Consider the following 17,503-nt stretch of genomic DNA (forward strand, 5'->3'; position numbering starts at 1 on the left):
ACTAGTATGACTAGTGGGGTGTCCCAATAGTGGTGTGTCTGACTAGTGGGATGTTTTGGAAGGAGCGAAGCCATCCCCGAAGGGAGATTTGAGGGCTCCTAGAAATCTTTTAAATTTTGAAGCCCTATCAGTGCATCTGAGGCATTAAAATAGCAAACAATCACACTGTTACAAAATAAACCGAGTCTACCGAGTCTTGCTGAGGAATAATTGTAACAATTAAGATGATTATAATGATAATGAACCTTTATATTTCAAGTAATCTCACTACTAGATAGCCTATTATAGTCGCGCCTTTTAGTTCACTTGTAATAAGAATGCAACCTCTTTAGAATTTTTGGAAAGTAATTCTGCTTGTAACAGGATTTCATAAACTATTTTTGGTACCTTCATCTGAATCTTTAGGGTTTTGTAGCAATTTGAACATTGTGCCCTTTCTTGAATATTTGACAATTACTGTGTCATACCTGCCCCGTTTTCGATGGTTAATAAAACGTGCCCTTTAGGTTTTTTGGCAATTTGAATGTGCCCTAGCTTAATTATTCGACAATTAATTAGTCATGCCAGGCCTTTTTAAGAACATTTTTGGGTAACATGGTTTAAAATTTTTCGGTATTATTCTGTCCACTACATCATTTTCATAACTATTTTTGGCGATGTATGTGCCCCTTTCTAAAGAAATGCCAGACACAGCCTCCGACTATGACTGGACTGTCCTGACATTTACTACGTTATCAGAACAACCAACACTGGCACCTGGCCGAAAAATGTGTGATGAAGAAATACATATTGCGCGAATTTCTAAAAGCCAGCGAGTGCAGGTGATGCCATTATTAAAACTTTTATGCCACCACAATCACGGGGATTCACCCCCTACATAAATCCACACAGTGGATTGTTAGCGGGCCGCAAAAATGAGAAAAGCACTTCACTCCAAATCGTCCAAGTTAAGTTTTGTCCAGCAAAGATGGCTACTTAGTAATTAAGTCCCCCATTGACATCATCATCAAATACCTAGTACCCAGCTATTAATTTACTTTAATACTTTGATAACGGGGATGGTGGACAAGGCACGCTTGTTAATTCATATTAATGCAATCTCTAAGGATTTGAGTGACATTTAAGAGAAATCTGCAAATTTGCCTAAGAAAAAATGCTGACCTGTATTTTCAAAAGCGCACAGAAAATCAAAACAGAGGCACATGCTCCTCGACGTGTACCATAGATCAACTCCTGGGGGAAGATTTTCGATTCAGTTAGGGGAAGGGTCTAGAAAGGGGAGAGAGATATGTAGGCTTACCAGTTTCGAGTCCACTGCAAATGCGACGTATTTGCCGATTGAATTGCGTTGCTGTTTCCGGTCTCTCCCGGTGAGCAGTTCGTCCTGTAATTCATCCCGCGCATGCAGCTGAGTTTTCCTTTTCGAGCCAGAGGATGACATAACCACTGGTTTTTGAAAACTTTTTGAAGACAAGCAACGTATTCACATCACATCACAAAATGACCTACAAGAAAAACCCGAAAGGAACTTTCCATGAAGGGTTTTGGTATATTGACTTTGAACTTGAAAAGTGAATGGAAATAACTGTGTTGATGCCATGCATGTTTAATCCATACTATCAGGGTAAAACGTCAGTATGCATACTTACCATGGCCACTGGATACAGTCTGCTCTCAGTGCAATCTGAGAACCCATGACAAAGGCCAAGTAAATTGGCCATGCAGTGCATGGGGTACAAGCTTCAAATCCATGATTCGACACCGGTGTTAGGAAGCTGTTCACAGACTGAACTTTAAGGCCATCTGCTAGCTGTACCCTGAGGGCCTATAGCCACTTAGTCTGAGGATTGACTAAGTAGAACAGAAAAACAGTATTCACCAATGGAAGAACAACAGTTCTTGAGTGATATCCACACAATATTGATTATGGAAATTCTCGACTTGACAAATTTTCATAATTTTGTACCCATGAGACAATGACAAAAACAAAATATAGCTGCAAAGCAGCGATAACGGGTTTTCTGCACAGTCTTTGAATCCTGTTCAATGGTTAACACAGTTTTATAAGAGGAGGCTCGACAAACAGTCAATTAGACCTTCTTGAAACCATGGACAACTGGACTTGATGTCCTATTTGACTCTGGAAAATCGACTGTTATAATTACTCTTTATGATTTCGACAAAGCATTTGATAAGGTACAACATCAGCCATTACTAAACAAGGCTATTAGGAAACATTATCAATGATAGGTTGCCGAAATGGCTCAGCATTATATCTGAACGAAAACTTGTAGCCGAAATCAACGGAACCCCTCATCTTGGAATAAGTCGGTCTAACTAGTGGAGTCATGCAAGGTAGTATCCTAAGTCGTCTTCTAATGTCCTGACAAATGACATACATAGTAATCCAAAATAGACCAGACCGAGTAAATTTCCAAAACGACCTTAACACGCTGTTCGACCAAAAAACTTAATGATCCGACAAGAAAATCTTGTACGCTTTTTGTTTGAACCAAAACTTTTCTTCATTCTGAAAGCTATGTTATTGTTGAAATGAAAAACTCTTTGTCCCGGCAAAATAATTTGGTTGAGCGAAAACAATTTTTTCGAACGAATGTTTGAATGAAAACAATTCTGTTCGATTGAAAAAAATACTTAATACTTTTGGTTCGGAGAAAAAACTTTTTACAATATACTAGTTCGAACGAAAAACTTAATGTTCTGACTAGAAAATTCTGTTCAAATTTAAACGATTCTGTTAGATCGGACGATTGTTCGAACGAAAAAACCTTTTGTTTCAACAAAAAAGTTTGTTCAACTTTGTTCTAACGATTTTTTCAAATTGGTTCAATCGAACAGAATATTATTGGTTTGAACGAAATAAATTTTGTTCCGTAGAAAGAATTTACAAGCGAAAGGTCTTTTGAACGAGAAAAAAGATATTTCTGAGGCTCCGCAGTAACTCAAAGCTGGACGTAGGTTGGCCTTGTGACGCGATGCGATCCTCGCGTTGCATCGCAAGTTTTGGCGCAAATCGGTTGCGATACGATTGTCAGCGACTGTGTGCGACTAGTTTCTGCCAGTCGCAAGAGCACGTAGGTCGGTTGTGACAGTCGTGTCGCGTTGCAGAAAGTAGAACACGTGCGACTCCTTGTCACTGGCGTTGCTGACAGTCACAACCTGTCACAAGGGAGCGTAGGTCGATGAGTCGTTGTGACACAATCGTCGCTGGCGGTCGCAGTGAATGGCCTCGCAGTGAGTCACAAGCCATCGCAAGGCCGACCCACCCCCGGCTTAAGTCATAGGAATTAAAGAAATACCAGTTTCATTTATGATGAAAAGTCTGGCTTATAAAGCTGTCTGCTCAGACGAAATTTTCAAAAAAATTTTCATTTTTGTCAATAAAATTGATAATTGTGATTGATCGTTACAAGTCAGAACCAGTAAATCACTAATGTAGAGGCTACTAGCCTATGTAGGCCTATGTATATGTGTAGGCCTAACATCCGGACAGATTGGTCGTAGGCCTATTGAATTTAACAACCCACCTAAATATCGTAAATTTTGTTTTGAAGTTCAATCCAATGAGTCCGTTAATAAACGCAACAATTGTACTGTGTTTGTTTGATACAGTAAAGCTCAGTACCGGTAGGCCTAAAGCCGCGTCAAACTCGATACACACTTCAAGCGACACAGCGAACGATCCCTTTCCCCCACAGCGGACGCTTACTCCGAATGTCAAGTGTGAGTCCAGCATACGGATAGGAGTGTGTTATATACTTGTATTTAGTAAATACCTTGTGCATTTGACAATGATCGGTATGTACTGTAGGAAATATAGAGTATTGATGATATTGATATAGAGGTTGAAGCCCGCGGCCGAATAAAGTAATATATTCTTTCATTTTGATACCTCGTCGACATAACAGCTTTTCTCCGCTATATCTCTTCGGCGTGTTTAGTTTAGGCCTACGATTCCCCGGTCCACTAAAGATTTATCTTAGTAAATACACGGTTAATTCGGTAAAGAAAAATAGGTATTGTTATACTAACTCCTTGAAACCCGCAGCTAAATCACTGGTAGTAATAAATTAATTTGTACTCGATTTGATTCTCATGATGAGGAGAAACTCGCAGCTGATCCCCGGAACGACGATGTAGTAACACACGTCGATGTTTACGGCTCGACAGTGCTTTTAAAATCTAAAGTAGTAAATTTCCAGTGTATCGGTAATATGATTTGCTGAGGAAAATGGGCTATTGTTAAAATCACTGTTTGAAGACCGCGACTGAATTTGAAGTCTGCGGCAATAAATTAGTTCATTTATACTTGAATTGATAATCGAAGTGACAGTCGGCCTGCGGGTTGATTTCGGGATGACGACTCGAAAAACATGTCGCCCCATTGAATGGGGCTAAATTTTCAAAGTTTACGGCCCGACAGCGCTTTTGTAACGATGATTCGTGAAAAAACACGCGGGCTATTTGTAGATCTCAGTGAGCTGAACGATATTATATGGATTGTATATGAAACAGCGGTAAGGTAACAGAGCCTATGTTCTTTTGGTAAAAATAGTGTGGAAGAAAATAATAATAATAATAATCACGCGGATATCAATAGGGTTTTCTGTGAAATAACAGAAAACCCTAATAAAGCACCAAAGCAGCGATAACAGGTTTTCTGAGCACGCTTGCTATTAACAAGAGCCCAAGGGGCATTATGGCCAGCCTGTCAGCTTTTCATAAAATGGCAAATGATGATGCATTCGGTGGGTTAAATTTGTCAAAATACACTCCCAGCTCAAAGTCAATATCTAATAATTTATACAATACAATCATAGAATACAAAAGTAGCACAGACAGCGACTGGATCTGGCAGGAACAAATACCCCAGATAAATCTTTTCCCTTGGTCTTATTGATTTCAATGCGGAGTAGAGTTAAATTTTCTGAAATTTGCCCAATAAAACAAAATTGAATTGGATTTGATATTTTTTGCGGAATAAAATTTGATTGAATTTGTAGTTTTGCACATGGCTAATTAGCATATCAAGGTTATCTATCCGATTTAAGAAAAAGCTATTTTTTCCTGACTTTGCACAATGGTCAATGATATTTTCTGTAGTGCTAATAAGAATATTCCTCCCAAAAACCAAATCAACTAAAGCTTTCACAGAAATCGATCTTGAAATACAATTTTAGATCTAAAAATAAAAACCAGGAAGTAAAACAGCAGACGATACCGCGGGTTCACGTGAACACCTACTCATTTCTGTGGCTAAGCCTATCGTAGAGGAGTCTTTGCTTTCTGATTGGCAATTCGAAACCAATATTTTTGCGATCAGATATTCACGAAAAAGCTCATATAAATCTTAACGAGGCACTCTTTCAAAATTCAGCTACGTAGAGTTTGAAGAATGGATAATGCTTTAATGAATAATTTGTATGAATATATGCTCAGTTGCACAGACAAAGAGCCTGTTGCTCTGGATGAATATATGCTCAGTTGCACAGACAAAGAGCCTGTTGCTCTGGAAACCATGTCATTTAAATTTGCTCCATTTGTATAGTAATAGGCTCAGCCTACGGCTGGCCTAAAAACCAGTAAAATGATTACGGAGAGATGATTAAGCAGCAGCAGCAGCAGCAGCAGCAGCAGCAGCAGCAGCAGCAGCAGCAGCAGCAGCAGCAGCAGCAGCAGCAGCAGCAGCAGCAGCAGCAGCAGCAGCAGCAGCAGCAGCAGCAGCAGCAGCAGCAGCAGCAGCAGCAGCAGCAGCAGCAGCAGCAGCAGCAGCAGCAGCAGCAGCAGCAGCAGCAGCAGCAGCAGCAGCAGCAGCAGCAGCAGCAGCAGCAGCAGCAGCAGCAGCAGCAGCAGCAGCAGCAGCAGCAGCAGCAGCAGCAGCAGCAGCAGCAGCAGCAGCAGCAGCAGCAGCAGCAGCAGCAGCAGCAGCAGCAGCAGCAGCAGCAGCACCACCACCAGCAGCAGCAGCACCACCACCAGCAGCAGCACCACCAGCAGCAGCACCACCACCAGCAGCAGCAGCTGGATCACGTTGAGTGTTGCAGGTTCGGTCCTTTTTAATTTTATATAATTCTCTACGCATTGAACCCGATCATTTATATTGGTAAATATCACTCTTATGGGACGTGGTCTCGTTTGATTTTTATTGCCAATTCTTCTGATGTCTCTTAAGTTGGCTGCACCAAGTTTAATGATATCATTTAGAAATCTTTCCACCCGAGAAGTGTCGTCACAAATATTCTCATTATCTGATTCAGGTATGTTATATATGATAATGTGTGACCATCTCTCATCATTGGAGGAGCTAATTGAAACACTGATTTCCTCAGTGGATGTTTTTGTTGAAGTGTTAAATCCAGCTTCCATTTTATGGGTAGATTTCTTGAAGACCATATTTTCACTCTCAATCTGCTTAATTTGATTTGAAAGAATATCAAGATTTTTTGAGTTCGTATCCAATAGTCTACTATGAGTCTCGATTTTTTCTCTGATGTCAGCTATGCATTTATTAGTTTTATAGCTTTCTTCTGCAGAAACTTCTTGATGTATTTTGGTAATCCGGGATTCTAAAATTTCTATAGCGTTAAAGAATATTTCTCTCATGTTCTTTATCTCCAACTTAATGGTCTCCATCTCATGAAATTACTGCTCAGTTTGAAAATCAGTCAAACATCGACTACACAGATATTTAACCGGCAGATTCTCTGCATTTTCAGCTGGGTTGGAGCAGTTATTACAAATTGACTGACTGCACTTGGAACACTGGACGATCTCGTTTTCAAAATTAAACAGACGGTTACATTTAGAACATGGTACATAGTTTCCCCATTCATCATCTTCTTCTAGTGTTGACTCACAATCACTGTCCAGTTCTGCTAGACTCTCAGCAAACTTCAGAGCTTCTTCATGAATTTGCCCTTTTTTGTCACAGCCCTTTACCTTAGTTGCCATGGTTTCCCTTGTCTGAAATGGTTGCTGACTGGTGGTTGCTAAGTTGCTTGGATGATTTCCCACAGATGAAAGATTTCACTTTTTAAACACTCACAGATTTTCTTAGGGAAGATCGTAGTTGTTGAAGCAATATTCAGAGGAATCCCTGTGTATTATTTAACATTGTCCTGCTAAGTTAGATGGCAGGAAGATGTTGTTTCTGTTAAATATGTAGAAGTTACATGGGGCTTAGATGTTCATTCTTCCTTCCATCCCCATGGTCACTAGGCAACCTCTATATACGGTAACGGATTTGATATTATGGATCGAACGCCAGAACGAAAAAAATTTCAAATTTTTGGTTATTATTTCGATTTTCCCACTGACACCCATGAGCAATCTACAAGATTTTGTGACGATTTGCAAAACAATTTTAGAAAGATTTTTTGCTGACAATTCAAAACAAAACGATCGCTGTTGTGCTGCAGTCAATTTGAAAAGAATAGCTAATATGCATGCTCTGCAAGTCAGCCGTAAGTACACAAAGTGATGCCTTAGAAGTGTGCATAGCATGGCCATAGCACTGAAAGGGTTAAAGATGCTGCATAAAAAAACGTGCTTGAATAAATCGAATTTCTGACACTTTTTGGTTAATTTCTCAAATAAATTGCCCATGGGCAAAGTGTGGTTTACCTTGAAAGCTAGAGGTTGTTTGGAGTAAGGGCATAAGAATTTTCCTGCCAAAAACAGTTTTTCGTCAAATTAAAACAAGATTGACCATGTCATCGACGGAGGTTCGCCATGTCTTCAATTGCATAGATTATATGTCGTTTAACAGGGATGAGAACGCCGACCTCTAAAATCCGCGGGTTTTTTTTCTTGAGTTACAGATGCGAACCAGCTGACGGCGTATTTTAGAAATTAAATGCATTTTCCGAGCACTTAGAGCGATTTTGAACCCATGAACGACTATTATATTTTGGAAGGCAATGGCTAGTTCCAATGTGGTACATCCTCATTCGATGACATTCAGCATCTCATGCATTACGGGTCGAGCCCTGAATTATTGCAATAAAAATGCGCCGATGAATGCTCACTAAAAATCATCACCCAGTAGTGTATAATATCCGAAGACGTTCGCCACACACGCGCGGCAACAGTAAGTAGGCCTATATACATTACTACTGTTGCCGCACGCGCGTGTCGGCAACCGATCGATAAAATACATAGGCCTACATACCCATCGTAGTACAAATGTAGATACAAAATCACTGTGTTGCAATGAATATGCATTGAAATGCGATACTTTTACGTGACGATAAGTAAAACAGGCTCTGAACGCTTTGACGGTTCACCTGATTACCGATCGCGCCAGACCAATTGAATGGGATGATCACCACCCCCCCCCCCCATACTTTTACATCATTTTTGGACTATTTGGAAAATTGATATTTTTCAATACCGAAATCCGCGGGGAATTCTCATCCCTGGTTCTGATCCCGAGAATCAATGAAAAAATACTCACATAAAAAAACGTACCGCGATTTTACATGAATTGGCTCAATGCCAACCTCATACCGCTGACAAAGGTAAACCAAAAACTCCAGGCAGCAGCTAAACTCGGGGCAGGCGCTGATGAGAATCAAGTAGTTTATTCTATATGGCCTTCCTTATATGTGCACTTTGGGCAATGGTTAGGTTCTGAGTCTATTTATTTTCTATTGACGTCGATCTTTTTGGGATATTTCGCTTAATTTTCGGTGTACATACCTCAAATAGGTCTTAATTGAATCAGTAGAGTTGTGCAATCCAGATAAATTATTGTTTTTATATTCATTTTGAACCGATTTGAAGGATTGATAAAATTTATAATTAAAATATTCTCGAAAATTTAGCTTTAAATCGACAAGAACGACCGCCATCACGATGTTTATGATGTAGTTCCAAGCATGCGCAAAGAGGCGGGGACGCATCAATCATATCAACGGGTATAGAGCAGCTTCTTGTTGCTGAGTGACCAATCAAAAATTCGTTTAGTTTACTTGTTTACTTACTTTTACTGGCTTTCATATAAGCAAATAAATATTTTCCCACAACTGCCGCACACGTCAATGCGGTTTGGAAATGATTTAGACCTGTAATAGTACAACCATTGCGACAGCGTGCCCGCGTAGTGAAACACGTGCGGGCAATGCATCTTCCCCATGAAAAATAATCTCACCCAGATCACATGGTACATACTGCTCATTTGCATAAAGAAACAAACAAACACAAACAAAATGGCGGTCGTTCTCGGCAATTTAAAGCTCAATTTTCGAGCATATTTATCAATCCTTCAACTCAGCACAAAACCGATATAAAAACGATGATTTATCTGGACTGCACAACTCAACTTATTCGATTAATAAGACTAATTTAAGGTATGTACGCCGAAAATATGCGAAATATCCCAAAAAAATCGATGTCAGACTAACGGTACTCTCTTCATTTTCAATGAAAACTGCTTCACCAGACTGTTAGTGTTGGCAGGCAAACCTACGGTTTCACAAAGAAGTAGATCTTTGACAAACACATTTATTCAATCAGTGAATTTAGCAATCTAGCAAATATATAAACCTGGAACCTAAATCACCAAAAACAATGCAATATTTGACAAATCAAGAATAACTTATTATCGCTGAATTAGATAATTTTGCGAATTTGGCCATCTTCACCCGTCAAGGGATTCGAACCCACTACGCTAAAGCTGTTCCACGAACCCCTTGACCTCATGAGTGGTTGGAGTCGTTACTAGCCGACCAGAATCCGGTTGTACCAATCACAGCGCTTGTAACAAACGACTTTAGGCTTTTATTGTAGGGATTTCAGGTTGAAAATTTCTATGTGTCCTATGTGTCATTCTAATAGCTTAAAATGAAGAAGGGGATAACATAAGCATACAGCACTTTACAGAATCAAAATTGGTCAAGCGGTTCAAAAGTTATAAGCAATCTAAGGGTGGAAATTTGGGGTATTTTTGTCATTCGATTGCGCAATACACTTAAGTTCATTTCCAATGAAACTATCAGACAGGAAGTGTCTAGGTTTTGCTGCTTTTTAGCCGGATAAAGGAATTAAATTCAACATTAAAACCAACATAACTCCGATAATTTTTATCCGTTTAAAACCTAACTTGGTCAGTATGTTGTCTATACAAAGTTTGTTTAGATTCATGTAAGTAATTGCACAAATATGTGAATTAGGCTATTGTGCATACTAATTATCTAATTAATACCCACTACTATAACCATTTACACGCAATATTATAGTTTATTTCTCAAGATAAATGATACTTTAGACATGGAATATCAATTTTGAGATAATATACCGAAGATATCGTGCATCAGGGTGATACCGATTACCACGGTAACCATAAGGTAAGCATCAAGGCCGCCATCTTGAATCTAATTAACTACATCTTAATGTATTTAGTTGATTCGATATGGCCTTATAGACTTATATTATTTGAAATAACTAATCTTAGTGGATAAGTTCAATGTTTTAAAGCCTTCTGAAATAAAAGATACTAATAATATCATTATATTTCAGATACTCACTTGCCGCAGAAGAATAGGATAAAGCATTGAAGAGATCTACTACATGGTTTTCCGAAATTAAATCAAATTGAAATGAATGGAAAAGCCTTTGTTTTTCTTAAGAGATCCCTAGGCCCTAACAGATTTACCCATGAAATATCTATATCATGATATCTCAAATTGAGGCTCGAGGAATGCCGCCATCTTGTTTTGCGTCGATATTTCATCAGAAAGTCAATTTTAAAAAAAGTATGTCATGTCTGGTATCTAATTAACGGTCTCCTTCTAGGCAAGTCATTCGAATGAAAAAGAAAATTGATTATATAATCCTCTAGAATCTATTTGATTAACCATTGGTTGGTGGGTATTTTAGGCCTAGCAGCGGCAGTTATTTAGCGAAAGGGTCAATTGGAATTGAAAAACCATGAACAAATGAATAACAACTGCTTTTCAGAGGGATATCCTAGTATTCAAGATGAGATGATTACCTAGAGGTGAAGCAGATAGGAAAAAAAATTTCTTTTTAGCAAAAAATGAGCTAAAACTTAGACAAAACTTGGATTCTTGTGCAAAATACTCAAAGTTTTTAAATTGGGTAGGCCTAACCATTATTCGTCTTATATATTGCCGATTTCGTAATAAAGTATGAGTTTATTGAGTGAAAGTGGTGTTTTACTTGCTAAATTAACATTTAGAGTGGTAAAAATGAACCAGGAAGTGTTTTGATTGATCAGCTGGCAGCCGATGTGGAGCCGGTAGTGACCCGGATGTAAACAATTTGAAGCGCCTTGCCGACTTTAGGTCAAAATCCACGAAAGACTACTAAATCAATCTTAAAAGTAAAAATTGAAAACAATATAAAAACAATATATAAAGTATCTTATATTATTATGTAGTAGAGTGCAAGTTGTTAAAATTATTAATTTTAGCGTATGAGCACTTTGAATTATGTTTACGACTTTTCCCGAGTGATAGGCCTACAGGGCCTACCAAAACTTGCACGCACCGACATGCTCTACATGAAACATGTACTTAAAATATTCTGAGGTCAAATATCCAGCCAATCAGCAGCGGGCTCGCGGATTTGACCCAAAAAATTTCATGTGTTTGAAAAATGTATGAACAAACATGGCCGCCATCTTGTTTCCTAGAAATGAGCCGATGCGCGCTGAACTACGACTTATTGCTCCGTAACTGTGCAAGATACATTCATGAAATTTACACCACAACAAATAACCGGTAAATTGAGTATACTGAGAAAGTTTGGCTTTAATCGGATAAAGAATACATTTTTTATGAGCGATTGAAAATTTGAAGCGTGGAAAACACTAATTATGACACATTTTGATCACGTGGCCTGAAATCCCTATCTATTGGTTTAACCGTTAAATGGACCAATCAGCGAACGTTTTACTGAACCAACAAGGAAGTATTTCGCGAATCGATATATGACGTCATGCGCAACAGTGGCAGTAATGAAATCACGGTTCGTGAGGCCAGGGGGCTGGTGGAAGCGAGTTCGGGGGAGTGATACCGGACCCCTGACAAGCGAGGATTCGTTTAGCTTTCTTATGATTTGATTGTTCTGCTTTTCCGTGAAATAAATATAGAATTGAATTGAATTGGCGTATTTGCGTTGGTCTTCTTAACGATCACGTGATCACGCCCGCCGCGCGCCGCGGTGAAGAAGACGCGACCTCCATTTTACTGAAGATCGCGCTCGACGCGATCTTCGCAACCGAATTCAATGCGCGTCCGTGTAACCGCCAAAAAGAACGGTGTCACTCCATAACGCCCCGAATTCGGCATTCATACCTTTGTAATGAGTTGACACCAGTATCAGCACTGCGACGCGTAATTTAGAAAAGTTTTTTGTTTTTCAGCCGTCGATTGGAATTTTCGGTTACTAAAAACCGGAAGTGACGAGTATCGGTGCGCGTAGCTCTCGAGGACAAAGAGCGCGCACCAGAACAATTCAGTCGCCGAACAAACTTAAACCTAGGTACTGTAGTCTCGAAACACTAAACCGGGCATCTATCTTAACAGTCTAATAAGCATTTTACCCGTTGAAATTTATCTTCCCTTTCCGAACATTGAGAATTCTTTCCGTCCCGGTTAAAGTGTTCGCTATAGGCTAGATGAATTGAAGAATAATTCAATAAATCCGAATTTAATTGTAGTAGAAAGCTTGTTCCGCGGCGTAAGTCGTCTTACTATTATAGCTAAATCCTCGGCTTTCGAGCTGAATTGAATTAGAAAGCCTATTTTCACATTTTCGGTGAGTTGATAAGGTTTGATTTATTGAGTATGAATATTCTATTTGAGATTAAGAACATGTTAACGTATTCAACCGAAATTTTTTTGAAATTAACTGGCTCCGGCTTGTGTAGGTAGGCGAGGTAGGGAGGAGGGTTTTCAATAGTATAGTTAAGTTAATATTAGTTAGACCTCAGTCTCATCATCGTTTAGTGCAGTGAGTGGTAAGCTTTTCATTATCGGATGGGCTTATACCAACGTTAGGTATGACAAGGGCCAAAACACGGTTGAAAAAAAGTAACACTTCAAAAATATACTTTCTATTCACTTCAGTCCACAATTAATGGCTTTATTCACAAACTAACACGGTACCTTTCTTTCGTAAATTCAATTTTTTAGGCCTATGACATGTTTCGAACGATTAATCAACATTATTTTGAGAAATTAATTAATTTCTCCACAAATTCCGCCATTTCTGTGTACACTGTGGCTACTCGTACGGATTACTCTGCCCGGAGGCTATTTGTACGGAACTAGGATCCAATACGCCAATAACTATCGCTGATTGGCTGATTAACGCCGCGCATGCGTACAGAGGTGCGCGACTTAGAAAATTCAAGGAAAGTGTGGAGAATATTGTTAGAGAAGAATAGAGCGAAACTCGAACCCGGGCCAGTGGCAGTAAATTATTACTAGCGCAGCATCATAGGCTACCACTAGACCACCGAGCTCGCTGACAGTCGGCCGAATGTTTTAACTACATATAGCCTCACCTTACCCTAACCCTATACCTTCCCGTACGAACCAGAGTAATCCATACGGGTGCGTACGAATTAGCTACGGAATTATTCGTACGTGTCCGTACGAGTAGCCACTTCGTTCTGTGTATTGCATATATGTGGCATGTTAGACAAGGTGACCTACAAGGATTTATATAAAACTTCCAAAACGAAACGACAATTTGTATTTTTTAAGGTTTTTCAATATTTATTTCAAATCTTCGTGTTTTCCATAATAAATAATGAAATAATAAATTCCGGTTGAAGAAAAATATGAATTTGTGTTGACTTATTAATTTTTTCAATTTCGTCGTTTCGTTTCGTTAGTTTGTGTTGTTGTCCTGGCCTCAGTCCACAGGTGCCAGCACCCTCCACAAGTTTTCAAAATGGCCACCGTTTACTCGACGGAAAATTACTCTCACTTTATGGCCGATCTGCACATGGATGAAGATCCTCAGGTGAGGTGTTATAGGTATCAAACAAACTATGAATCTATTGTGCGTTGATTACAACAAAAATTAGACGGATATCTTGAGAGACAATGAAATGACAGGCAAATTACTTGTCAGTCAAATTGGCTTGTTTCAAGATCGGATATTTTCACAAACCACATTCAGGAATGGGAAGGTCATTTTTGCAGGCAATTTTTGTCTTTTGGCCCTTGTCATCCTTAACGTTGGTATAAGCCCATCCGATGATAAAAAGCTTACCACCAACGATTAGGTAACTAACTATTCTCAGCCGTAATAATAGTCTTCATTAGGAAGTGAACTAAATGTCATAAGGTCAAATGGTGACCAAATGATCAATTTCTTCGTTAACTCTTTGCCTGCCAGGTCTATTTTTCAGGAAATGCTGCACTTTGCCAGGATTTCCGTGTTTTTCAGAGATTCATAAAACAAAAACTAAAAGAGATATCATCATCAAATTTGTTTAATTTTGTTCATCTGGTCTTACTTTTTCATGTAAAATAAGCAGCATTTCTTCTAAAAGTGATAAAATCTGCAGCAATCACTAGTGCTGAGGGGGTATTTTGCATAAAATATGCCCATTCATGCGTGTTCATCCCCCATTTCAATAGATTACGTCACTAACGCATTGCATTGAATGACTGATGATAGTTTGTTTTAGTAGTAAAGGCTAGATAGGCTTAGGTAAACGAACTGGTGTTGTGCGATGAATTCGCCATCTATCGTTAAAGTTAAGAAACAAGTCAACCGTACCAGTACGTTTTTGGCAGGCAATGAGTTAAGTAACAATTGAAAGTAGAAAAGAAAAGTTGTATATCTTTGGAAATTGTCATCCGATTTCAATCAAACTTTGGGAAAATTCAGAATAATAGTTTCCCTATTGATTATAAAACTTAAACTTATTACTAATTAAGCCAATTAAGGGTAATTAGCTTAATTAATTGGCTCACTGCCAGATCCAGGCATTTATCAGCTAAAACAGAGGATAAATGTTTACTAATTTGTGTTACCACTTTACACGGTTAAATGTATTTGACCACAATTATTCGCAAACATCGCAACATATAAAAATTGGTTGCCATGGTAACCACTATATCAACCATTCATCATTGGGATCAAAATGGTTGTAGGCGCTCGGAAAGTATTTCAAACCCAAAGATGCATCATGATTGGTATCAAACTGACCGTATTTACCCCAACTTCCTCTATTTGATCAGGATTCATGCATTCAGCAGTTGATTGGTAAGAAAATATTAGTGATCAAGTAAGAACTTGAATTTGAAATTTAGGCCATGTCGCGTTAGGCCTAAAGGATCCTCGTAGCTTAAGAAGATCCAGAAAGAACCTATATGGAATATAAAGTACTTGAAGAAGGACCTATTACTTGAAACTTTTGTCTTTTGCAGGTGACTCTAAAGAACTATGATGAGGTTAAATAAGCCCACCCATCTTGAAAGAATCATAATGCAAAATGAAGGCCAAGTCCTAAAAGCTTAACTCTAACTGAACTGGAGTTATTTAAACTGCAACCTTCTTATCAAAATAACCTTCAATATAGATAAGTTAATGGAATTGTGGATTGAGAATTTGATCCTCGTAGCTTAAGAAGATCCAGAAAGAACCTTTATGGTATATAAAGTACTTGAAGAAGGACCTATTACTTGAAACTTTTATCTTTTGTATTTTATTGCTCATATCAAATTCTCGATCCACAATGCCATTAACTTATCTATATGGAAGCTTATTTAGATAAGAAGGTTGCAGTTCAAAAAACTCCATTTCAGTTAAGCTTTTAGGACTTGGCCTGTACATTTTGCATAATGATTCTTTCAAGTTGGGGTCGGCTTATTTAACTTCATCATAGTGTTTAGAGTCACCCGCAAAAGAAAAAAGTTTCAATTAATAGATCCTTCTTCAAGTACTTCATATACCACAAAGGTTGAAATTCAAGAATTCTTACTTAATCACTAATATTTTCTTGCCAATCATCTGAATGCAAGAATCCTGATTAAATAAAGGAAGCTGGGGTAAATACGGTCAGTTTGACACCAATCATGATGCGTTATTGGGTTTGAAATACTCTCCGAGCGCCGGCAACCATTTTGATCCCAAGAATCAATTGTTTGCTATATTGGTTACCATGGCAACCAATTTTTATGTGTTGCGGTGTAGGCGGTATATTATGGTTGGATGTATTTATCCCTGTAAAGTTGTAACTCAAATTAGTTAACATTTATCCTCTGCTTTTGGCTGATAAATACCTGGATCTGGCAATGAGTCAATTAATTAAGCTAATCACCCTTAATTGGCTTAATTAATAATTAGTTTCATTTTTATAATCAATAGGGAATTATTATTCTGAATTTTCCAAAAGTTTGATTTAAATCGGATGACAATTTCCAGAGATATACAAGTTTCTTTCCTACTTTCAATTGTTTCTTAACTAAGAAATTGATCATTTTGGTCACCATTTGACCTTATGACCTTTAGTTCATTCCTAAATGAAGACTCTATGGCTGAGAAGTGCGATTTTCAGCCGACAAATTCCTTCATAACTTTTGAACGGCTTGACCGATTTTAGTTCTGTAAATTGCTATGATCTTATATTAAACCCTTCTTTTATTTAGGCCTTTTAAATTATTTCTATAGTGTTTGGAAAATTTTCACTTGAAAACCCTTCTAAGGTGCGTGACATTATTTCAAGGAAAGTGTGGAGAATAGAGTTAGAAAAAGGAGCAAAGCGCGGGATTCGGCATAGCAGGGACTAAACCTCACCCTAACCTTATCGAAACCCTAAAGGCAGTCGCGGGTACATTTCTGTGCGGTTCTGACATGACACAGTTTTGAAATACAGACATGTTAGACATTCGAGTTCATATTACTACACCGTTGTGGTCGTTTACTTTGGGTCCGCCGCATTCCGGACAACGCCTGCGCAATCAGCCAATTTCTCGAACTAAAACGAAACAAACTTGATATTTTGTCTTTTAGACCTGTGCATAAAATGTCAGTTTGATAAAGATAACAAGGAAGAGTTTGAGGATCATGACTTCAGCCTCTGAGTCGGTCGTCTTTGGTAAGTTCTTATAGTTTTGAATTTCTTGAAATGATGAAGGCACTTATTGCCATTTTTGTCAAGTTATGGGACCTTATATTTTGGTGCAGCTGAAAAGAAGCAATATTTTTCAGATTTACGGTATGTCTAATTTGAATGAATATATATTAGAATTTCAAATAGCCTACGACAGATTTCACAGTAAATGCCCCCACCCTTGGTCAATATTTCTTAGCCAATATAATTCCTTTGATATAGGGTAAATGGTAGGTATCTTTTTATTTTTCAGCGTGGATATATTAAATCTGATAAAAAAATTAATTTTTAAACCCAACAAGCAGTTGTTGCCTATTTTCTTTTAATAAAAGTTTTTCGAACGTATCGATGTTTGACCAAGATTATTTACCGTTCCGTGTG

The 17,503-nt window shown here is 38.3% G+C and overlaps 2 protein-coding genes across 3 annotated transcripts in view; one reads left to right on the top strand and one right to left on the bottom strand.

Moving 5' to 3' along the window:
• Positions 1–12,435, bottom strand: part of LOC141909639 (uncharacterized) — a 49,976-nt gene extending 37,541 nt beyond the window's left edge. The window contains exons 1-4 of one of the 2 annotated variants that reach the window (XM_074800173.1): positions 12,066–12,088; positions 9,426–9,858; positions 8,477–8,683; positions 1,301–1,505 (exon numbers count right to left, since the gene is read on the bottom strand). In XM_074800173.1, coding sequence (XP_074656274.1) covers positions 1,301–1,441 — 141 coding nt within the window. In that variant the 5' untranslated portion in view covers positions 1,442–1,505; positions 8,477–8,683; positions 9,426–9,858; positions 12,066–12,088. Of the gene's footprint in view, positions 1–1,300; positions 1,506–8,476; positions 8,684–9,425; positions 9,859–12,065; positions 12,089–12,341 lie in introns of those variants that run through there. The other variant, XM_074800174.1, reaches the window with a different exon arrangement.
• A 23-nt stretch (positions 12,436–12,458) lies between these two features.
• The window catches only part of LOC141910295 (uncharacterized), a 39,696-nt gene continuing 34,651 nt past the window's right edge, over positions 12,459–17,503 (top strand). Inside the window, exons 1-3 of the mRNA XM_074801026.1 lie at positions 12,459–12,528; positions 12,707–12,804; positions 17,023–17,107. Coding sequence (XP_074657127.1) covers positions 17,077–17,107 — 31 coding nt within the window. The 5' untranslated portion in view covers positions 12,459–12,528; positions 12,707–12,804; positions 17,023–17,076. The remainder of the gene's footprint in view (positions 12,529–12,706; positions 12,805–17,022; positions 17,108–17,503) is intronic.

This window comes from Tubulanus polymorphus, chromosome 8, assembly GCF_964204645.1.
Source record: "Tubulanus polymorphus chromosome 8, tnTubPoly1.2, whole genome shotgun sequence".
In the NCBI taxonomy this organism is placed as follows: Eukaryota; Metazoa; Nemertea; class Palaeonemertea; order Tubulaniformes; family Tubulanidae; genus Tubulanus; species Tubulanus polymorphus.